At 42.2% G+C, this 24,759-nt stretch overlaps 2 protein-coding genes across 2 annotated transcripts in view; both read right to left on the reverse strand.

Moving 5' to 3' along the window:
- LOC138948670 (mechanosensory protein 2-like) overlaps window positions 1-1,028 on the reverse strand; it is a 49,570-nt gene extending 48,542 nt beyond the window's left edge. Inside the window, exon 1 of the mRNA XM_070320257.1 lies at window positions 914-1,028. The gene's annotated coding sequence lies outside the window, so the exon portion shown is untranslated. The remainder of the gene's footprint in view (window positions 1-913) is intronic.
- Window positions 1,029-3,995: 2,967 nt separating this feature from the next.
- Window positions 3,996-24,157, reverse strand: LOC138948680 (carbohydrate sulfotransferase 15-like). The gene is made up of 8 exons (XM_070320270.1): window positions 24,010-24,157; window positions 19,544-19,688; window positions 17,444-17,645; window positions 16,606-16,701; window positions 12,291-12,447; window positions 7,385-7,544; window positions 4,782-4,929; window positions 3,996-4,334 (listed from the first exon to the last, which is right to left on the reverse strand). Exons 1-8 carry the CDS (start codon window positions 24,147-24,149, stop codon window positions 4,138-4,140), a joined length of 1,245 nt encoding a protein of 414 aa, XP_070176371.1. The 5' UTR covers window positions 24,150-24,157; the 3' UTR covers window positions 3,996-4,137.
- Between the last annotated feature and the right edge of the window lie 602 nt (window positions 24,158-24,759).

A 24,759-nucleotide genomic window follows, 5' to 3' on the forward strand; every position in this document is an offset into this window, starting at 1 on the left:
CCTGTCTCAAGGCCGTTAATTCCCATCTCTCGCTGCTGGTGTGCAGACATTTATCTCCAGGCCATGGCGATTTTAACAACTATTGCATGCTCCAGGCACATTAATAGCAGCTGGAGAATGCTATACACAGCAATTTGGCCTTCGCCCACTAAAGCTCTGTGGATGCCACAACAGGCAAAAACACGTCAGAGCAAAGAGATAGCAATGATTTGGAAGGCTGCTGTCTGGCAAGAGAGGAGGAAAATTACACGAAGGGATGGGAGTAAGACACGGAAGCAAGCTGTAATCTACGCTCAAAACAACAGCAAGGTTGTTGTTGTGGTTCGCGATCACAGATATATGTATACTATAGAAGAGGCTGTGGTTCGCGATGGATCGGCACATCCGGAGAGAGAGAGAGAGAGAGAGAGAGAGAGAGAGAGAGAGAGAGAGAGAGAGAGAGAGATAGAGAGAGAGAGAGAGAGACAGACAGAGACAGACAGACAGACAGACAGTCACTGCAGACAGCCAGAGAGGCAGATAGACAGATAGACAGACAGACAGAGAGACATACAAAGAGAGAGAGAGAGAGAGAGAGAGAGACAGAGACACTGAGACAGACAGACAGACAGAGAGGCAGATAGACAGATAGACAGACAGACAGAGAGACAGACAGAGAGACATACAGAGAGAGAGAGAGAGAGAGAGAGCAACTAGAGAGAGAGAGACAGACAGACAGACAGAGAAAAGGGCGTGGGATGGAGACACCCGTAATACCACAACTCCACACACACACATTAAAACACCACAACTGACAACATTCTCAGCGCATTCTAATGGCTGCGTACAACAAAACAACAACTACACTCTCTCCGGCTCCTCCGCACAAAACTGATCCTGGTAAACGGGAAGACAGAAGCACAACATCACCAACCTTTTAAGCACCGTTATTCGGCAGCTGTAACCTGCTAGGAATCCACGGCAGAAAGTGACTGTGGTTGTAGTGGTTGAACCGCGAGTGTGGAGAAAAGCCTACACTGCTGTGAGCTTCTGGCTGATATCGCGAAAGCTGCGTGCGTGCGTGCGTTTAGCGGCATCCCCGTCCACTCATTATAGTCACACGCCTCGGCCGCTTGATGCCGCTTTCACAGAAATTCCGCCTGGCGATCATCCTCTTTATCATGCAACACCACCTGAACACGGTGCTTTTACGGACAGAAGTTATATTCAGTCAAACTCCCTCTAATTCAAAAATCCACGTCTGTTTTGTTTTTGGGACAGAAATTCAGGGTTCTCTCTCTTTACTATAGCGTGGCTGCCCTTGTCGAAATGCTTCTTCTTCTTCTGCGTTCATGGGCTGAAACTCCCACTTTCACTCGTGATTTTTGCACGAGTGGGTTTATACCAGTATGGCCGTTTTTGCCCCGCCATCAACCATACTCCGCTTTCGGTTGAGGTCGAAATGCAATACTGAGCAGCCCAGATGATGAATGATACGAGCCCGGATAACACAGGTCACATTGAATAATATTGTAAGCAATACGCAGCACGCCTAAGAATAATAAATTTCGCAACACGGTGTCAATTACTAATTGTGGTAAGAGGGGAACCCCGAGATATATCGATAGGTTACTGACTACAGGATAGTGCTTGACCGATAGTGTCCAGTTTTGTTTGTGTGTGTGAACGAGTGGAGGTATAACTGCTTATGATTGGTTTCTTTTTCTGATTGATTTTTTGGGTGTGTGAGTTTAGCTTCGGTTGCTCAGCACTACACGGCACACATGGTCCGCTCGCACGCACGCACGCACGCACACACACACACACACACACACACTCACACACACACACACACACACAAGTTTGCATGTGCACTTTAAAACACATTTAGCCTTGCACTCGCACAGATAGACAGGCAGACATACAGACAGACAGACAAACGGACGGACAGACAGACAGACAGACAGACAGACAGACAGACACACACACACACACGCACACACATACACACACACATGCACACACACACACACACACAGGCAGGCAGATAGACAGACAGATAGAAAGACAGACAGAAACACACTCAGTCATACACACACATACCCGCCACTCACACGCACACACACACACACACACACACACACACACACACACAGAGGTACTAATCGCGACCTTGAACGGTCGAGCAAAGTCAGTATAGATTGTGTGGCCCCAGGCCTCTTCAGGGAATCCCTTCATGTCGATTGAATTCTCGGAACATCAATCAAATCATTGTTCCATGCATGACTCCTGATGTCCCGGTCTCCGCTTTTGAAATCTCTTGAGCTCCATTGGAAGTATTACGGCCATGAACTATTCATTTGGATATTCGCGCACACATCGCGGCAGATCACATTACTGTGTTCCATAAAACATAGTAATTAAATGGATATTAGCACTATATATCGACGCAATGGTCAGACACACACACGCACCCTCGCACGCACGCACGCACGCACGCACGTACGTACACACAAACACAAAGTCTGAACACACAAACGTGCTCACACACACACACACACACACACACTCACAAACTCGCACGCACGCACGCCCACACGTACGCACGCACGCACGCACGCACTGGCACACATACACGCACACACACGCACACACACACACACACACACACACACACACACACACACACACACACACTCTCTCTCTCTTCTTTTTAATGGGAAATGATACCTTGGCAGACACTGATTTTGTGACCAAAGATTCTTTTAACTGAGTATGCCGGGCGTTCAGTTTCGAAGAAATTAAGTTTAGCGGTTGTCCTTGGAATTGTACAGCAAGGTGCTTTGACATCAATTCTTGTCAGTGAATCTCACTGTAATTATTCAAAATTCCACGTTTTTTGGGTTTTTTGTTTTGTTTTTAGGACAGAAATTCAGGGTTTTCTCTAAGTATAGTGTGCTTCCCTGGTCGAATTGCAATAACAGTCCTGCTGTTACGGCCCAAAATAACATCGGTCACAATCTCAGATGTAAGCAATACGCAGCACGCCTATGCACAATCTTAATTTCGCAACGATGCTCCTAATTTTGGTAACAGGGAAACCCTAGGTACATCTATGGGTTACTGACTATTATGTGCTTGACCGATAATATCCAGTTTTATTTGCGTGGACGAATGAGTGAGGCTACTTACGATTGGTCTCTGCATGGTTGTTGATTTTGGGTGTGTTAGTTCAGCTTTGTTTGCTAAGTACACACCTACATACACACGTCCACACACACACGCACACCAGCACACACGCACGCGTGCCAGCACACACGCACGTGACACGCACGCACGCACGCACACACACACGCATGCACGTACTGGTACACACACACACACACGAGAACACTGGCACACACGAGAACACTGGCACACACAGACGCACTCACAGACACAGACACACAGGCACCCACACCCACGCACACACACAATACACACACATTCACACACTCACACACACACGCTCACACATGCACCTACACACAGATACACACGCACGCACACACACACGCACACACGCACACACACACACACACACAAACACACACACACACACACACACACACACACACACACACACACGCAAACACTTACATGTGCACTTTAAAACACATTTAGCCTTACACCCAAATCAAACTTTATTTTTGTGTGAATACTGATGATGAATCATGCGATCACATAATTATTGATGATGTGAAAACTTGTGCATTCGGTGAATATACAGCTTTGCTTTTCATATTCCACAATGCGTCTTGTTTATGCGTGCTCGCTTTTCCAGCTGAACTATCTTGGTTTGTTGCCAGATCTTGATTATCCAATTACTGAAATCTTTTTCAATACTTTTTCAACAGTTTTTTTTAAGGCTTTTAAGGCCTTTTAAGACTAAGCCGATGCCCATATCGTTTACACTATAACCATCTGATTTTTTTATTTAATTTTTTGTTGTTGTATACATTGAACCTACCTATACCTATAATTGTTATCGTAAATATCACTGAGAGCAAAACTACCACATGAGCTAATTAATTCAACTGTCGAAAATGTGACATTAAGGGTCAAGGTCACGTCACAGATTGTCACAAACAAGGTCAAATTCACAAAGGTCAAGGTTATTCATGTGTCCTTCCACGTGAACTTGACAGGGTCCTTCATAATTTCGCCGAGTCGCTTGAGGAATGGTGCGTAAAACTCGTTTAACATATTGATAGTTTGCGGTAAAATGGTTCCAGGGTTGTGATTTTTGACCAGATCCCGAAACTCTTTTGTTGTAGGGTCCGCTGCTATCGCCAGCTCTGTCGGCTCAATTTGGGCTGAAAAAAAAAAGAAAATGTTTTTGTAAAATGTTTTATCTCGGCGGAATAAGAAGCTTTTGTACCGACAGACCAGACAGACCGACCGACAGGCAGAGAGATTCACGTAATTAATTACACACACACACACACACACACACACACACACACACACACACACACACACACACACACACACACACACACACACACACACACATACACACACACTGACACAGACACTCACACACACACACACACACACACACAAACACACACACACAATCACTGACAATCACAGACACAGACACAGACACAGACACACACAGACACACACACACACACACACACACACACACACACACACACACGTTAGTGAGTGATTGAGTGAGATCGAAAGTGAGTGAGCAAAGTAAATAAGCAAATATACAAGCAAGCAGACACTAAGGAGAAAAGACAGGTACTCACGAATGCCAAGAAAGTCGTACATCTTCTCCAAGGTCGGCACCGTGTTGGCCACATAATCTTCAAAGCGGATGACCATGAACTGTTCCGGGGGGAAAATACGCACCCAATCCTCCATGTAGATGCTATACATCCCCTCGTGGAGAGACAGCTGCACACAATTCAATACATACAACTTTATTTTCTGAATGTAAGACTAACAGAAATTTTTGTTTTGGCTCGTATGTATACACAGATAACCTCACATAAAATCACACTCTTTAGACACATACAATGTACACATCAATACACACTGGCATTACCCAAACCGCACACATTCATACCCGCACCCTCACATACATATCCACCTACATTCTCTCACTTTTCCGTTATAATAATAAATACATTAGGATTAATATCACTGCTAGTCAACTTTAAAATTAAGCTCAAAATAGGAAATGAAGAAGTCTTCTTTACAATCTAGAAGCCGGAGAAAAAAAACAATCCATAAAATGTGTTAAAATTGAATAGCATCGAGGCTTTATACTAGATGCCCCAACCTTCAAATGCAACTTATTCCAAAAATAACACCACCATGACAACCTTCTACACAAACTACCCTCCGTCATACCCCACCAAGCAATACAAAATTACATTATATGCTCATGATGATGGACATAACAGTAATAATAAACCAATTCTTCTTTTTCACTCCTGCTTTTTACATTTAGTCAAGTTTTCACTAAATGTTTTAACAAAGAGGGGGAATCGAGACGACCGGCTTTTTGTAAAAGTTGAGGCGGCACTGTCACACCTTCATTTTTCAATCAAATTGATTGACATTTTGGCCAAGCAATCTTCGACAAAGGCCGGACTTCGGTATTGCATTTCAGCATGGAGGCTTAAAAATTAATTAATGACTTTGGTCATTAAAAATCTGAAAATTGTAATTAAAATTATTTTTTTTATAAAACGATCCAAAATTACTTTTATTTCATTTTTCATCATGTTCTGATTCCAAAAACATATAATTATGTTATATTTGGATTAAAACCAAGCTCTGAAAATTAAAAATATAAAAATTATGATCAAAATTAAATTTCCGAAATCGTTTTAAAAACAATTTCATCTTATTCCTTGTCGGTTCCTGATTCCAAAAACATAGAGATATGATAGGTTTGGATTAAAAACACGCTCAGAAAGTTAAAACGTGCTATGCAGCACAGCGCAACCGCTACCGCGCTAAACAGGCTCGTCACTTTCACTGCCTTTTGCACTAGCGGCGGACTACGGTCATTGTGAAAAAATGCAGTGCGTTCAGTTTCATTCTGTGAGTTCCACAGCTTGACTAAATGTAGTAATTTCGCCTTACGCGACTTGTTTTCTGTATCTTGGTGTCCCTTTTTACATTTAGTCAAGTTTTGACTAAATGTTTTAACATAGAGGGGGAATCGAGACGAGGGTCGTGGTGTATGTGTGTGTGTGTCTGTGTGTGTGTGTCTGTGTGTGTGTGTGTGTGTGTGTGTCTGTATGTGTGTGTGTGTGTGTGTGTGTGTGTCTGTATGTGTGTGTGTGTGTGTGTGTGTCTGTGTGTGTGTGTGTGTGTGTGTGTATGTATGTGTGTGTGTGTGTGTGTGTGTGTGTGTGTGTAGAGCGATTCAGAGTAAACTACTGGACCGATCTTTATGAAATTTTACATGAGAGTTCCTGGGTATGATACCCCCAGACGTTTTTTTCATTTTTTGGATTAATGTCTTTGATGACGTCATATCCGGCTTTTTTTAAAATTGATTGAAATTTTGGCCAAGCAATCTTCGACGAAGGCCGGACTTTGGTATTGCATTTCAGCTTGAAGGCATAAAAATCAATTGATGACTTTGGTCATTAAAAATCTGAAAATTGTAATTAAAATTAGTTTAATTAAAAAACGATCCAAAATTACGTTTATCTTATTCTTCATTATTTTCTGATTCCAAAAACATAAATATTATGTTATATTTGGATTAAAACCAAGTTCTAAAAATTAAAGATATAAAAATCATGATTAATATAGAATGTTCGAAATCGATTTAAAAACAATTTCATCTTATTCCTTGTCGGTTCCTGATTCCCAAAACATATAGATATGATATGTTTGGATTAAAAACACGCTCAGAAAGTTAAAACGAAGAGAGGTACAGAAAAGCGTGCTACCCCGCTCAGCGCGACCATTACCGCACTATTCTGGCTTGTCGATTTCCCTGCCTTTGCCACGAGCGGTGGACTGACCAAACTACGAGTATGCGGTCTTGGTGAAAAAATGCAGTGCGTTCAGTTTCATTCTGTGAGTTCGACAGCTTGACTAAATGTAGTAATTTCACCTAACGTGACTTGTTTTTCTATCACCTTCTACCACCCCCACCCCTTTTCTGTTTTTAAAAAAAAATCTTGCTTTTCTGTTTTCTGTTAGAGTATTCTAAAATGAGTGTTTCGAATCTGTCCGCCATCGTGCTTACTTCTTATATGTTTTCACTGAGATTGCTTGAAATAAGCACTATGCTTGATTTAGAAACCCAAATGCCAGATACTGAATATGTCACGATAAAAATTGAATAGGGTATTGTTTGAACCACACCAATTTGACGTACCTTAACGCTGTCAGCCAGAGTCTTGTTGTAGGCGCACTGTCTCATGGAATACTTGGCAAAGCAGCCCTTGTACGCGTCGATACTTTTCTTGACCAGCGCGTCGAACTGACCAGGGTTGATGGGCTTGCCCTTCAAAGCCTTCCGGAAGTCTGCCAAAATCCTGCAAGGGGAGTTAATAAAACATTAATGAAGTTCTAACCTGGAAGTAGCCTATATATATTTCTACCAACATTGTGAACGTAGAAAATGAGCTATGCTTTCAAACGCTTACTTGCCTTTGTGTCCAATATCTTGTTATTACATGTTGCACCTTGTCACACTTGCTGGTGGTTTTCGTCACCGATCGTTTTAAAAACCGTTAACCGGCATGATTGGGTCTACTTAAGATTGTATCCGTATCCCACCCCCGTGTCATCACCGTGCCACGTAAAAGACCTCGGTAATATTGCCAGAAGTGCAGGTGGCTTAATTATTACACCTAAACACATGACTCGCGCTGCTGCTAGCTTTCCACGGGGATGATTTGACCCGAGTTTTGAAGCAACGGAACGATACAGTTTGCAATTAAATTAAAGGATCCCAACAGGCTTTTTTTGGTGTCAAAAACGCGTTCATTTGCGTTTTGGCGTGACTTAGGTTAACCAGACATATGCATGCCGTAGGAAATTGTTTTCTCACCTTCCCTCACAGGGTTTAGTTTATTTCGGAATCGTTTTGGGCCATAATCCGGCGAATTTTGTGGCTGAAGCGAAGCGTTTTCGCGTTCCGATCTGGTGGCGATCTGTATTGCGAACGTCCGCGAGAGTACGGAAGTGGTGAATTCTGGGTAAAAATTCCGATGACGTCACAAACAGTAATCATGGCAGAAGCAACTTTAGCTACTGAACCTTACAGTTTTGAGCCTAGGGATTAAAATCAAGGGTCTGCGCGCCCCGTGATTTGTAAATTTGATTTACAAATCAAGTTAATGCTCACGATATTTTCTTGTCATCTCCAAAGTCAAGGCACAAAAAAAATAATTCCTTGACTTTAAATTTTGGGGTAGCGCGACTGTTGATGTTTATTGTTTTTTAGAAAAGAGATTCTGAACACGTGGGCCTGAATTATTCTTAGAAAAGAGATTCTCAACGCAACGCGCAGAACGATGGACCAGCGTGGCCAGAATCGTTTTTAGAAAGGGGATTCTCAACGCGAGGGTCAATAGCCAAGCGGCTTAAAATGTTTTTACAAAAGAGATTCTCAACGCGCAGAACGGTGGACCAGCGCAGCCATAATTGTTTTTTTAGAAAAGAGATTCCGAACGCGATGAACGGTTGACCAGCGCGGCAAGGATCGTTTTTAGAAAAGAGATTCCGAACGCGCAGAACGGTTGACCAGCGCGGCGAGAATCGTTTTTAGAAAAGAGATTCTCAACGCGCAGGACGGTGGACCAGCGCGGCCAGAATCGTTTTTAGAAAAGTGATTCTGAACGCGCAGGACGGTGGACCAGCGCGGCCAGAATCGTTTTTAGAAAAGTGATTCGGAACGCGCAGGACGGTGGACCAGCGCGGCCAGAATCGTTTTTAGAAAAGAGATTCTCAACGCGCAGGACGGTGGTCCAGCGCGGCGAGAATCGTTTTCAGTAAAGAGATTCTCAACGCGCAGGACAGTGGACCAGCGCGTCCAGAATCGTTTTTAGAAAAGTGATTCCGAACGCGCAGAACGTTGGACCAGCGCGGCGAGAATCGTTTTTAGAAAAGTGATTCTGAACGCGCAGGACGGTGAACCAGCGCGGGCAGAATCGTTTTTACAAAAGTGATTTCGAACGCGTGGGTCAGTGGACCAGCGCGGTCGGAATTGTTTTTAAAAGAAAAGATTCTCAACGCGCACAACAGTGGACCAGCGCGGCCAGAATAGTTTTTAGAAAAGTGATTCCGAACGCGCAGAACGGTGGACCAGCGCGGCCAGAATCGTTTTTAGAAAAGTGATTCTCAACGCGCAGGACGGTGGACCAGCGCGGCCAGAATCGTTTTTAGAAAAGTGATTTCGAACGCGTGGGTCAGTGGACCAGCGTGGTCGGAATTGTTTTTAGAAAAAAGATTCTCAACGCGCAGAACAGTGGACCAGCGCGGCCAAAATCGTTTTTAGAAAAGAGATTTCGAACGCACAGAACGGTGGACCAGCGCGGCCAGAATCGTTTTTAGAAAAGTGATTCTCAACGCGCAGGACGGGGGACCAGCGCGGTCGGAATTGTTTTTAGAAAAGTGATTCCGAACGCGCAGAACGGTGGACCAGCGCGGTCGGAATAGTTTTTAGAAAAAAGATTCTCAACGCGCAGAACAGTGGACCAGCGCGGCCAGAATCGTTTTTAGAAAAGTGATTCTCAACGCGCAGGACGGGGGACCAGCGCGGTCGGAATTGTTTTTAAAAGAAAAGATTCTTAACGCACAGAACGGTGGACCAGCGCGGTCCTAATTGGTCAGTGGACCAGCGCGGTCGGAATTGTTTTTAGAAAAAAAGATTCTCAACGCGCAGGACGGTGGACCAGCGCGGCGAGAATCGTTTTTAGAAAAGTGATTCCCAACGCGCAAAACGGTGGACCAGCGCGGCCAGAATAGTTTTTAGAAAAAAGATTCTCAACGCGCAGAACAGTGGACCAGCGCGGCCAGAATCGTTTTTAGAAAAGTGATTCTCAACGCGCAGGACGGGGGACCAGCGCGGTCGGAATTGTTTTTAAAAGAAAAGATTCTTAACGCACAGAACGGTGGACCAGCGCGGTCCTAATTGGTCAGTGGACCAGCGCGGTCGGAATTGTTTTTAGAAAAAAAGATTCTCAACGCGCTGGACGGTGGACCAGCGCGGCGAGAATCGTTTTTAGAAAAGTGATTCCCAACGCGCAAAACGGTGGACCAGCGCGGCGAGAATCGTTTTTAGAAAAGAGATTCTCAACGCGCAGGACGGTGTGTTTTTAGAAAAGTGATTCCGAACGCGTGGGTCAGTGGACCAGCGCGGTCAGAATTGTTTTTAAAAGAAAAGATTCTCAACGCGCAGAACGGTGGACCAGCGCGGCCCTAATTAATCAGTGGACCAGCGCGGTCGGAATTGTTTTTAGAAAAAAGATTCTCAACGCGCAGGACGGTGGACCAGCGCGGCGAGAATCGGTTTTAGAAAAATGATTCCCAACGCGCAGGACTGTGGACCAGCGCGGCCAGAATCGGTTTTAGAAAAGTGATTCCCAACGCGAAGAACGGTGGACCAGCGCGGCGAGAATTGTTTTTAGAAAAGAGATTCCAGTATCGTTTTTAGAAAAGTGATTCCCAACGCGCAGAACGGTGGATCAGCGCGGCCAGAATCGTTTTTAGAAAAGTGATTCGCAACGCGCAGAACGGTGGACCAGCGCGGCCACAATCGTTTTTAGAAAAGTGATTCCGAACGTGTTGGTCAGTGGACCAGCGCGGTCGGAATTGGTTTTTAGAAAAAAAGATTCTCAACGCGCAGAATGGTGGACAAGCGCGGCCAGAATCGTTTTTAGAAAAGTGATTCCCAACGCGCAGAACGGTTGACCAGCGCGGCCAGAATCGTTTTTAGAAAAGTGATTCCCAACACGCAGAACGGTGGACCAGCGCGGCCAGAATCGTTTATAGAAAAGGGATTCCAAACACGCAGTACGGTGGACCAGCGCGGCCAGAATCGTTTTTAGAAAAGTGATTCTGAACGCGCAGAACGGTTGACCAGCGCGGCCAGAATCGTTTTTAGAAAAGAGATTTTTAACGCGCAGAACGGTGGACCAGCGCGGCCACAATCGTTTATAGAAAAGTGATTCCGAACGTGTTGGTCAGTGGACCAGCGCGGTCGGAATTGGTTTTAGAAAAAAAGATTCTGAACGCGCAGAACGGTTGACCAGCGCGGCCAGAATCGTTTTTAGAAAAGTGATTCCGAACGCGCAGAACGGGGGACCAGCGCGGCCCTAATTGTTTTTAGAAAAGAGATTCTCAACGCGCAGAACGGTGGACCAGCGAGGCCAGTGTTGTTGTTGTTTCTTTGTTTTTGGGTCCAGCCGATTTATTTTCACAGCCCATTCCTGCTTGAGCCTTGAGTCGGATGGAAACAAATGAAAGCTCAAGCCTGAGTCCTTTTTTTTGCAACTCCGAACGTACGGCAGCAGCACACTCTCTCGGCATAATGTTGGGAGTACGCGCGCATCCACGGCTGCAGCAAAGACGCAGACCGAGCGTCGCTACTTTCGCTTCCGATTTCTGTAAGTGACGTAGCAGACGAATTTGGCCGCTTTTTGAGCATGCTTTTTGTGTAAAATTAGACTGATGCAACACAAAACCTGTGATTTACTGTTCGGGGTAATCTTGAACTTTAGCGTGTTAAATTCATAGCTCATAATTCAGAGGCGTTTAAGTCTCCAAATTTGTAGAACCTGCACTTGTAATCATAACAAGTCATTTTAGATCCCTTTGAAGTTACGGAATGAACTCCGATGAACTGTACGAATGCATTTCGTTTACATGGGTCAAAGAAGGAATTATCCGTATGAGCGAACAAGGGAGACAACTCATTCGTGTAAATGATGTCCCATGGTTGACAACGTACGCCATTTTCGGTACATTTTCGTCGATTGAACAACCAAATGAATTAATTATGCTTAAGTTTGGAGCTCAATCCGTCAATTTATTTCACGACAAAATTTTCTTTGGCTTGCTTACATGGACTTGTATCAAAAATAAGTAAAGAATGTCACTGGATTCTGAGCTATGAATTTAACACGCTAAAGTTCAAGATTACCCTGTTCGGTTTTTGCATCTTTAGATGCTTACCTAACCTATATCATTAATTCAACCCCAACTGCTTTATCTGACCCCCAAAAAGAGCCTGTTGGGGTCCTTTAAGCAAATATAATGAACGAAATGAAGATTACCTGCGTGTTGGGTGAGGCAGGACGGTAATGACCAGTCCCTTGACCCTCAGACGTCTCAGATGACTGGCCAGGATGATTCGGGGCTCGTCACAATTCTCGTTGCCGCTCAGCCGTTCCCAGCCGGTAGGGGAGGCAAAGTAAGTGGCGGTGCTGTCCCCTGATAGCAGAAAAGGTTCAGCGATGTTTTCATTGGTTGAAATGAGTTAAACGCACAATTAAAAAAAAAATTGTAATGGTTTCATGTTTGTATTTTTTTAATTTTTTTAAATTTTTATTTATTTATTTTATTTTGCCAACACATCATTGTGGGGCTTTTAATAACAAAATTCAAGCATCCGACTACAACGTATCAACATTCATCCTTCAACATTTACACATTACTGAAATATCTCAACGCTAATTCATATCCTAACATCACATTTATATCAATAGGCCTACCATATCTGTACTTACTGATACACATTTTTGAAATGAGCAAAATATGATTAATAATTTTGTTTATGGGGGTTTGCACTTCTGGAGAATAACCAAACAATACATCTTTTTCTGTTAATATAATACTGTATTTTCTCCCGTATTAACAAATATGCATCTTCTAACATTTTCCCAAAACAATTTCATTTTGCTACATTTCCAAAAGAAGTGTTCAATATAATCCATTTCATTACAAAGACTACATAAACTATTTTCTTTTAACTTCATTTTATGCAATAAAATATTTGTGGGATAAATATTATGTAAAATTTTCCATTGGAGTAACTTTAATCTTTCTTCGCTTGTACATGCACTTGCCAGGACCCAATACTTTTCGTCAATGCAAATGTTATATTTGTGGGACCAAAATTTTACAGAGCAGGGTTCACTGGCTTTGGATTGCGTTAATATCGCACGAAATTTCTTCGGGGAAGGGTTATTTAGCATGCCCTGAAAACAGGTCGCAGGAGGCTCGTCACCCGCGTCTTCTTTAACTGTGTTGTCTCGCAGTGCTCGCGCGCAGAGGGCCGTGTGCAAAGCGTTGTACTCAAACAGCCTTGTGGCACTATATCCGACAATGGCACAAATATGTTCAAATGACACAATATTTTCGTCTATCCATACATCACGTACACAATTCACACCGGCTTCAATCCATTTATCAAAACACAACACATTCTTTCTAAAAATAATATCTGCATTATTCCACAAACATTGATCAAAAATACTTTCTTTTTGAACAGGAAATAAATATCTGTTCTCAATCCATATTTTTAAAACTTGTTGCCAAAATTTTGATTTAACTCTGGTCAGACCAATAAACTGTTTCGGTTTGGCAGTTGATTTAAAGCAACACAGCTGGCTTCCAAGAACCTCAAAATAATGTCTTGGAATCAATTGCCAATTTGCAAAATCTGTTTGTTGTAACCTGGCTGCCCAACATAACAAAAAGGATGTCTGCATATCATGCATATTTATCATGTTAATACCGCCTATTTCTATTTTATTACATACAACTGTTCGTTTCACCTTTGACCACATTCCAACAATTCTTTCAATTCTATCAAACCGTAATGACCAAATCTCTTCAATGTCAGAAGCACCGATATCGTTTCTAAATATTATACCCAAAATGTTTAACTGTTTTTTCCATCTTATATTACAGTATTGCTCAAGACTGTTCTTCATGGATCCTAGCCACATTGCCTCTGTTTTATTTTCATTCAGATGTAAATTTGAAATACATGAAAACTGTCTTACTATTAACAGTACTTGTTGGAGATCGTGTTTATCTTTAAGGAACATTGTTACGTCGTCTGCATACATTGCCAATTTTAAAATATATTCCAAATTGGTTTTTGAATGAAATGACGGGAATTTTAAACCTTTTATATTTGGGTTACTGCGTATCTTAATGGCTAAAAGTTCAAGGCCAAGGACAAAGGCCATCGGTGAAAAATTACATCCCTGACGAATTCCGGTTAATACGTCGAATTCCTCAGAGATCCATCCCATGTAATTGATGCAACTTGTGGTATTATTCGTTAACATTTTTACGGAATTCAAAAAGTTATCACCGAAACCAAACTTTCTAAATGACCAATACATATAATCTTTGGAAATTGAGTCAAAAGCACGTGAAAAGTCAAGGGCAAGTAAAATGCCTGGTTCATTTTTCTGATTCATAAAATCTGTTACGTCATCAATCAATCGAATAACATCGCTTGATTTTCTCCCTTTGATAAAACCGACTTGATCTTCTGAAATAATATCAGTAATGACAGATGCGAGACGAATTGCTAAACACTTTGCAAATATTTTATAGTCAGTATTTGTTAGCGAAATTGGTCTCCAATTAATTAGGCTGTACCGTGGTAAATCTTTTCCTTTGTGGAGTAAGGAAATAACTGCTCTTTTTTGTGTAGTCGACATCTCACCGACTTGAAAGGATGTTTGTAGAGAATTGGCTCGGCCAAAAAAACTTCACGAAACTAGCTGTAAGCCCGTCCAATCCTGGCGATGATCCGTTCCTTAACAACTGTAATGCTCTGCCAATTTCGTCAATAGTAAATTCCCGGTCCATGTCATCTGAATTTTACAGAAATCCCATTTGTCGTGGGGGTTGTCCTCGGAATAATCATTCATATATTGTTCCAAAAACACATTCATTTGGTCAACAAACTCAGAATCACGCAAAAGGCTGTCATTAAATTTCCAATACGAAGGACCTCTTACTATATGTGTTAAATTATAATACATAATTACCATTCTGTGGTCGGTTTGTGCAACTGATTGTATTTTACAATTATTAGAACGGTTCAATACGGCATCACATGCTAAAATATAATCGAGTCTCCTCGCAATAAAAGGTGTCTTGCGAGACCACGTAAACTCTTTATCTTCTGGATGAAACAAACGCCATACATCATTCAAACCTTGTTCATTCAATAAACTCTTAAAATTGTTTACGTCTATTTCACAATGTTTTCCTCCACTTATAATGTCCAAATTATTGTCCAGCACACAATTAAAATCTCCGCAAACTATTTTTCTAACATCGTTTTTTTCATTCATATAATTCATGAGAAACTTATAAAATGATCTTCTTTCATTAACAGTTGTGGGACTGTAAACATTGATAATATACAGAATTTCATCATCCAAGTGAACCTTAAGTTCCTGTACTCTTTTAGATTTCTCAACACACTTAACATCATACGGAAAATTCTTTCGGACCAAAATCATTTGGCCCAGGCTGTGGTTCGTTGCAGATGAATAAAATAATTTCCCTCCCCATTCTCTTTCCCATTGATCAACATCTGCCTCTGTAACATACGTCTCTTGTAAACAAATTATATCAAATTGTTGTTTTCTCAAATTGTAAACAAAATGCTTTCCGTTTTGCTCTATTTCGCAAACCGTGGATGTTTACTGTAGAAATCGATAAGGCCGCCATGGCTAAAAATAACTTACATTATACTTGAATCGTGTATCGTGCTCGAAAGTCCGTGGGGCATAGCGAGGTCAGAGGCCGAACAGTTCTACATGATGCACGGGGCAGTGTCATCCCCACACACTATCATCCGTGTTATGATCTCTATCAAGGTCAAGGCCAAGTGTGACGTCATGTGCGGTGTCTACCACTGTGTTGTCAAGGCGTGTTATTTTCGCTGAAACGTATATTTTGTTGTTTTTGTTTTAGCTGTAAAATCGCCGAATACTTTGCCGTCATTTCGGCAGATTTATTGAACTCTTTTTTCCACATTGGGCAGAAAGAGTGACGCTAACGGGTGTCTTCAAATAATTATATTCAGAAATGTCAAAAATAGAAAAATCAGAAAATTAATCCGCGGAACATACTTACAATGTGCCTGATTGGTCATAGAGGAACGGCGCAACATACTTACAATGTGCCTGATTGGTCATAGACATAGAGGAACGGCGCAACATACTTACAATGTGCCTGATTGGTCATAGAGGAACGGCGCAACATACTTACAATGTGCCTGATTGGTCATAGAGGAACGGCGCAACATACTTACAATGTGCCTGATTGGTCATAGAGGAACGGCGCAACATACTTACAATGTGCCTGATTGGTCATAGAGGAACGGCGCTCCTTTCTTACCAGGATCGTATGCCAGGTTGGATGCCCATTTGTCTGGGCAGTAGTATATGAGAGGAGAGGTGGTGTGCACGAGTAGGCGTCAGACTGGGTGGAACCCGAGCAATGAGTCGGACTGGTTGAAATCTCAAACAAGTCACAATTTCATACATGGCGCTTAGCTCTCACACAGTCGGGCGCTTTTCATGCACATCAACACCATTCACCATTTCTTACCATAGACTTTGTCAGAACTCTTGTGATCATTTATGTCCAACAGAATCTGATCCGTTTGCTCTTGATACGCCTGACAGTATGTTTCCCAAGGCACTCCTGGAACACACAAAACAATCATACAACAATCGTATCATATCTGCTTTAGATCCTTAAAAAACAAGAAATTCCTCCGAGGTAGGAAAAACACCCCCGTTGGTCAAAGGGAAATAACCATTCTCACTGCCACCAACTGAGAAGGTTATTTCCCTTTGACCATTAATATGTGCCTCTATAAGTCCTTGTAGAATCTTAATCCACCAATAACTCCCTAACCGTGTGTTTGACTGGTCCCAATTTTTGTAAGGACCGTCTCAGGAATGTATAGAACCTGTTCACCAAGTTTGGTGACGATCGGTCCGTTCATTCTTGAGATCTATATGCGAACACAAACAAACAAACAAACAAACAAACAAACACATAGAGCGAATCCTATACACACCCCTATACCGGGGGTGTAATTAAAGATTACACGCCGTAGAATCGACGGAAATATAGAACGGTTCTAAGAAATTTCGGACAGCGACATGTCTGGATTGAGACAGTAAGTGTCTCTAGACTTTGTCTTCGCTTGAGGTAAATCGAACGCGTATCTAACTGATTCTTGTTTATGCGAGCGTATAAGACGTTAGATTGGATTATTTACACCAGCATATCTAGCATAATTATCATCACATGTCCCTAATAGGTAAGCTTCCTGTGAGGACGTCAAGCCCCCCCCCCCTCCCCCCCCCCCCCCCCCCCCCCATCTAGTATTCGCAGGCTTAAGATTTTTACTGGTGACAGTTTCTTTTTGACGTACCAGCGTGTCTTCCAAGGTCCCACCAGTGCTGCTGCTCTTTCTTGCCAATGACGTGCGGGTGAATCAGAATCTTGGACATGACGTCATCGGTGCCGGGCCCGGCCGCCCCGGCCAGGAAGAAGTACGGGATACAGGTGAACTTTCCCCCATTGTCTGGATACCAACACGGGTTTTTGCTGCGTCCTAAGTAACGGAAAGGGCCCTGGAACGAGTATTTTTAAAGATTTGTGAAGGTTGAACACTTTGCGAAGTATGTAAATTACTTACCAGCATACAAAAAACCCAAGAGTTGTAGGTTATCATGAAGCGACAATTTTTCACTTATTTTGGGAATGTATGATTGTTAAAACCTTCTGGATTAAATTGAATAATGTATTGCACAAAGAATGTTTACATTGTGAACGTTTGACATTTTTAAAAGGATGGATAATATTTGGAAATGATGATAATGTGAACACTGATAATGTTTTAAATTTGATTATTCTTTCAGGAAAATATTATATTTATAAATGTAAACTTCAGGGCTCAGTTCCACTTTTTTAGTGTTTTTTTTTTTAAAGATATTAAAACAAAGATATATTGAAAAGAAATTGAATTTTATTAGGAATAGAAATTTTGAATTTTTATCAGACTGGTTACCTAATATATGTTAGGTTATTGACCAAGGCGAAGTGTCCATTTCAGCTTAATTATTTCCACAGTTTAAAATTGTAGGCTTTATATAAGACTTTAGGCAAGAGTGTGTGTGTATGTCTTATGTCTTATGTCTGTCTTATCCTCTTATCTGTCTGTCACCCTCTCCAATCTTATGGGTGCAGGGGTGTCTTGTATTTTAGTGACTCTTGATCATTGTTGGGTGAAACTTAAAGAATCTATTATTCGTGTTTGTACCACCATCATTACCCCTCTCTCTCTCTCTCTCTCTCTCTCTCTCTCTCTCTCTCTCTCTCTCTCTCTCTCTCTCTCTCTCTCTCTCTCTTTATCAGGATTGTAATCTGCATGTTATGTTTCGGTATTACTTGTGGACGAATGGTATGCTATATGTGTAACCGAGTGCCGTAACACTACGATCACCTCGGGAGGCGAAGTGCAATCAAACAGGATTGAACATGTTAGGGCTAATGTCTTTGCCTTATAAAAACTGTTATGCAAATCCGAAGGTTTCCATGAACATACAGACAATCGGAAACCACCAGACCCCATCACAAACAGAATTCCACAATCCACCGGTGTTGACTTAAAGGCCAACAACTCGGGTGCAGAGTCTGCTGTGATAGGAGCGGTAGCCTCCCCTGTCACATATGTCTGTCTGTCTGTTTTGTCCTAATGTTGTGAATATATGTCTTGTATACTTGCCATTTACATCGGAAGTGTGTCGTAACAATGAACTGCTAACATGTACATATCGAACTCTACGTTTCCTTGAGTGATAAATGTTGAAGGATGAATGATGATACATTGTAGACGGATGCATGTTTTTGATTAAAAGCCCCACAATGATGTGCTTGGCAAATAAAAAAAAATTAAAAAAATTAAAAAAAGAGTTGTAGGTTATTGGAACGTTGAGCTATTGACTGGGGGAAGGTGGTGGACGTCTCAGAGCTGTAAGGCTTACCAGCGCTTTGTTGTTACTTCAACTCTTCTTAACAATCTTGATCTTTAAACGGTAAGAAATCTTATTGTGTGTATGTGGGGTCAGGGATGGCCAAATCTCAAAATTTTAACTCGCAAGCCGGGCGAGTAAATTCAAGAAAGTCACCAGCCCGCTAGAAATGTCGCTGGCCCGGTTCATACCACAGTTGCTGCTTCAGGGTTTCAATGGCGTTGGAACTCGATTGAAAAACAAAAAGTGTTGCATTTGACCAGAATTGTCACTGGCCAGCCGGGCGAGTTGCCAGGCGGTTTCTACTAGCCCGGCAGATTTTGTACTCGCCCCTGGCGATCGGGGGGACGATTTGGCCATCCCTGGGGGTGGTGGGGGGTGGGGGTTGGGAGGGGTGGGGGTGGGGGGGGGGGGGTGTTGTTGTGGGTGGGGGTGGGTGTGTGTGTGGGGGGTGGGTGTGTGTGTGGGGGGGGTTGTTCCGGAGCTGGAAGACTCACCAGCGTGAGGAAGGTCTCCCCCCAAGGCCTGACGGCGACGAGGGACTTGGAGCAAGATCCGAACAGCGGTTCATCCTCCACAAACTCTTTGGCCTTGCCGAACGCTTTGCTCTGTTTGTAGGACGTGTCGAACCACTCGTACACCCTGTGGAAAAAAGCCTCAAATTAATTGGGCGAATTCGACTTTCGCGAAGTTTTTTTGTACACAAAGTCGGCTGCACGAAGCTTTGCACTGAATTTTCGGTAAAAATTCTTTGCAAAGTCGACTTCGGGCTCAATTATGGACAGCCTTAAAGAAAAAAGTTCAAAAGAGTATTTCAAGTCTAAATTAATATTATGTGAAATGTTCACAAGGTCTAAAAAGCAAAGGTCAAATTATTATTTTTATTATCTAGTATTTTTTTTTTTTTTTTTACTTGTATCTCTTATGCACACGTATTCATTCTCCACATTAAAACCCACGGTGAAGAAAGGCTGGTGCTTGAGAATAAAAAACAAGTCGCGTAAGGCGAAAATACAATATTTAGTCAAGTAGCTGTCGAACTCACAGAATGAAACTGAACGCAATGCAACGCAGCAAGACCGTATACTCGTGGTCCACCGCTCACGGCATAGGCAGTGAAATTGACAAGAAGAGCGGGGTAGTGGTTACGCTATGCTGCATAGCACGCTTTTCTGTACCTCTCTTCGTTTTAACTTTCTGAGCGTGTTTTTAATCCAAACATATCATATCTATATATTTTTGGAATCAGGAACCGACAAGGAATAAGATGAAAGTGTTTTTAAATTGATTTCGAAAAAAAAAAATTGATAATAATTTTTATATATTTAATTTTCAGAGCTTGTTTTTAATCCGAATATAACATATTTATATGTTTTTGGAATCAGCAAATGATGGAGAATAAGATAAACGTAAATTTGGATCGTTTTATAATTTTTTATTTTTTTTTACAATTTTCAGATTTTTAATGACCAAAGTCATTAATTAATTTTTAAGCCACCAAGCTGAAATGCAATACCGAACCCCGGGCTTCGTCGAAGAGTACTTGACCAAAATTTCAACCAATTTGGTTGAAAAATGAGGGCGTGACAGTGCCGCCTCAACTTTCACGAAAAGCCGGATATGACGTCATCAAAGACATTTATCAAAAAAATGAAAAAAACGTTCCGAGATTTCATACCCAGGAACTCTCATGTCAAATTTCATAAAGATCGGTCCTGTAGTTTAGTCTGAATCGCTCTACACACACACACACACACACGCACGCACACACATACGCACATACACCACGACCCTCGTTTCGATTCCCCCTCGATGTTAAAATATTTAGTCAAAACTTGACTAAATATAAAAACAAGTAAGGACAAAACAGAAGATTTACAAAAACCGTGACTTGGAGCTATAAAGTGAACAAACAAGAGATACAAGGGAAACAGATCGAGTATACCTGATGCTTTGACTTAGCTTAAATGGTTGATGTTTTCAAGATCGACGAAGTAAAAGATAGGCTAGTGCTTATCTTTTGTAAAGCAGTATCACATCAGAGTCAGAAAGAACAGTTCTCACACAAAGCGATTGCTCAAAATAAGCGCAACTGCGCAGTTCAAAAAATCGTTTTGATATGGAAGAACTATCACATACCGATCAAAACAAATGGCAGTGATCAGTTAACGGTTTACTGACTGGTATAGACACATTTTAACCGGTAGAATATTAGAAATTCAGGATAAAATTAAACACTGCTAGTTTTTAACACATTGCCCCCTCCCGTTTCTGTTTTAACAGAAAGTTAAAAGCGTCCCTCTGCCTCTTACTGTTTTGAACACAGAATAGTGTCCCTTTTTTGTTATATTTAGTCAAGTTTTGACTAAATATTTTAACATCGAGGGGGAATCGAAACGAGGGTCGTGGTGTATGTGCGTGTGTCTGTGTGTCTGTGTGTGTGTGTAGAGCGATTCAGACTAAACTACTGGACCGATCTTTATGAAATTTGACATGAGAGTTCCTGGGTATGAAATCCCCGAATATTTTTTTCATTTTTTTGATAAATGTCTTTGATGACGTCATATCCGGCTTTTCGTGAAAGTTGAGGCGGCACTGTCACGCCCTCATTTTTCAACCAAATTGGTTCAAATTTTGGTCAAGTAGTCTTCGACGAAGCCCGGACTTCGGTATTGCATTTCAGCTTGGTGGCTTAAAAATTAATTAATGACTTTGGTCATTAAAAATCTGAAAATTGTAAAAAAAAATAAAAATTTATAAAACGATCCAAATTTACGTTTATCTTATTCTCCATCATTTTCTGATTCCAAAAACATATAAATATGTTATATTCGGATTAAAAACAAGCTCTGAAAATTAAATATATAAAAATTATTATCAAAATTAAATTGTCCAAATCAATTTAAAAACACTTTCATCTTATTCCTTGTCGGTTCCTGATTCCAAAAACATATAGATATGATATGTTTGGATTAAAAACACGCTCAGAAAGTTAAAACAAAGAGAGGTACAGAAAAGCGTGCTATCCTTCTTAGCGCAACTACTACCCCGCTACGAGTATACGGTCTTGCTGAAAAATGGCGTTGCGTTCAGTTTCATTCTGTGAGTTCGACAGCTACTTGACTAAATATTGTATTTTCGCCTTACGCGACTTGTTACACCATAGCTTCAGTCTGTTCATCCGTTTATCTGTCTGTTCGTTTGCATGCCTATCCTTCTGTCAGATTTTTTCAGTTTTCTTTATTCAATATCTGTCCCTCCGTCTCTCTTTAGATGCTTTATGCTTTGGTTTTCCTTACTCAAAGCTGAAGAGTACTAATACAACTAATGTATTGGCTTTTCAGTCAGTGAAAAAAAGAAGGGACGCAACGCAGCTCCGGTCTAGCTTTGACTACCCTGGATACTCTCCCCTGATGTGCGTGTCCCACCAAGCTGTCCTAGTCAAGTCTCCCACTGTAGCTGATGGGGTCTATGTCGACCAATAGAGTGGGATTCCCTGTAGGTGGAGTTCCTGTAGATGGATTTCCTGTATACAGTATACAGGGAATACCACAGGGTGTAGTTCCTGTAGCGTTTCGCTGATATCGCTGAACTTGAGTCACGTGATGCTTAGCGACATCGGTAGAATGTGATGGTTTTCGATCTTTTTTGATATTTCTTAGAAATTCGAGTATGGTTTGCAAGTTTTATTGAAAAACTACACCCTGTAGGATTCACTGTATACAGGGAACCCCCCTGCAGGAACTCCACCTACAGGGAATCCCACTCTTTTGGTCGACATAGTGACCCCATCAGCCCCACGCTGCGCCCTGTAAAAAGCCCGAGCAGTTGCAAACCTTGAACCTGCCACTTCCTTCGAAAGCAATGCAAGCCACATTGAACATTCTTTTGTGCACTGCACTGTACAGCACGGGGATTGAAGTTAGGCTGATACATTGAACAAAAGTGGGGTTAGGCAGGGCTCCCCACGGACGCCCCTCCTAGTGCGTCCCGGGACCCCCACTTTTAATTGTTAGAGGGTCCATGGACCCCCACTGCACGATTTTAGAGGGTCCCAAAGGTCCAGACACCGAAAAGTCCCAGTGTACTTATAACGGACGATAGCAGTCTGAAAATAGTATCTACGGTTCGCACGATAAAGGAAATTTAGTGCGTCCCAGGACCCGCTCTTTTAAAGTCTAGTGCGTCCAGGGACCCCCTACATACATTTTTAGTACGTGTTTTCGGCTTCCAATGCGTATAGGACGCAGGGACGCGCGCTATGGGGAGCCCTGGGTAGGAGTGATGATAAACAATTTAAAGAATTTTTGGCCGGGGGACTCCAAGCTTATTTTCCCTGAAGATATATTATTTTCTGTCTTCAGGGGGGGGGGGGGGGGGGGGGGGGCGGGGTGTGTGTGGTAAAAGAGCAGTTTTATTTAAATTGTAACGTTTAAATACCTCGATACCTTGATGAACAACTCAGGCCTTTAATAGGGGCACGGATGGGAGCCTTTGAGAGGACACGACGGTAGAGAGAAACACGCGCACATCAGGGGACACTATCCCCACAGCCCACTTCAGTCGTCAACATCACGGGCCAAAGAATCTAGACACATCCATCGTCGAACGCTGAAAAAGAAGGGGACACTATCCAGGGTATTCAAAAATTGATCGTTGATGCATTGCGTCCCCTTAGTCTTTCAACACGCCAATTAATTAGTTTCATCAGTACTCTTCAGCTTTAACGCCAACAAGGAAACGTCAACGACACAGCCAACCAGGACAGTGGAATCCCTATTGTAAGACCCCAGCATTCAGTCTTCCTTCATTTTGAGACCCGGTTTTCTCAGACTTTCTGTTTGTAACCTCTGTAAATGTACCCCCGTTTTAAGACTCCCTCCTTTTTAAGACCAGGATTTCTCAGAGTTTTGAAGGTCTTACAGGGGAGGTTCCACTGTATTACCATAGCAACCACTCTCACTTTGTCTCTTCCGTAGGGGGGACAAACTTCTGTAGAACTTCCGGGGGACCCCCGCCTCCTTTCTTGGCTTTCTTCAGCTTTTTCTTGGACTTGCCCGATACCACGTCTGAGGGACTGCCGCCCAGGCCGAGACTCAGCATCACTTTCTCTGGAGCTGTGGCCAAAAAATAATGGTCTGTCAATGAAACTGCAATTTTAATGGAATATTCCCCACAATTGTTAACAAAAAGTACAGCCTTTTTCTAGAGCTGGTTAAAATGAAATTTAACATTCGAAAAATAATGACATACGTGCTGAAAAAAATACATTTATGGAATAATTATCACCATCTGTTTTGGTACGTGTCACAAAAGGCATCTTCATATTCAATGAAGTTCCGATCAAGAGCTATTATGGCAAATTACATAAATTGTATTGACAGAATACTAATGACGATCTTCTGCGTTTATGGACACATAATCATGTTTCTTAATAAAAAAAATAAAAACCCACAACAACAACACTTTTTGATTTGAAATCATGAACGCGCTCTTCCACATATGCCCTGCCGGCAGAAGCACAACAATCTGTAGATTAGCGTGTGTGCGGGCTTACGTCCATTCTTGCTTGCCCGAGAAGCTCCTTAGCACTCAGATCAATCTCTATGTCACGATCGGGTGACAGAGACCAAGAAAGTGTCACTCAGTGGAGTGCCTGTTCTTGGTCGATTATGATAGAAAGCGCCTGTGCGTGATATTGGGCTACAGCAGA

Source organism: Littorina saxatilis, linkage group LG15, assembly GCF_037325665.1.
Source record: "Littorina saxatilis isolate snail1 linkage group LG15, US_GU_Lsax_2.0, whole genome shotgun sequence".
NCBI classification, from domain to species: Eukaryota; Metazoa; Mollusca; class Gastropoda; order Littorinimorpha; family Littorinidae; genus Littorina; species Littorina saxatilis.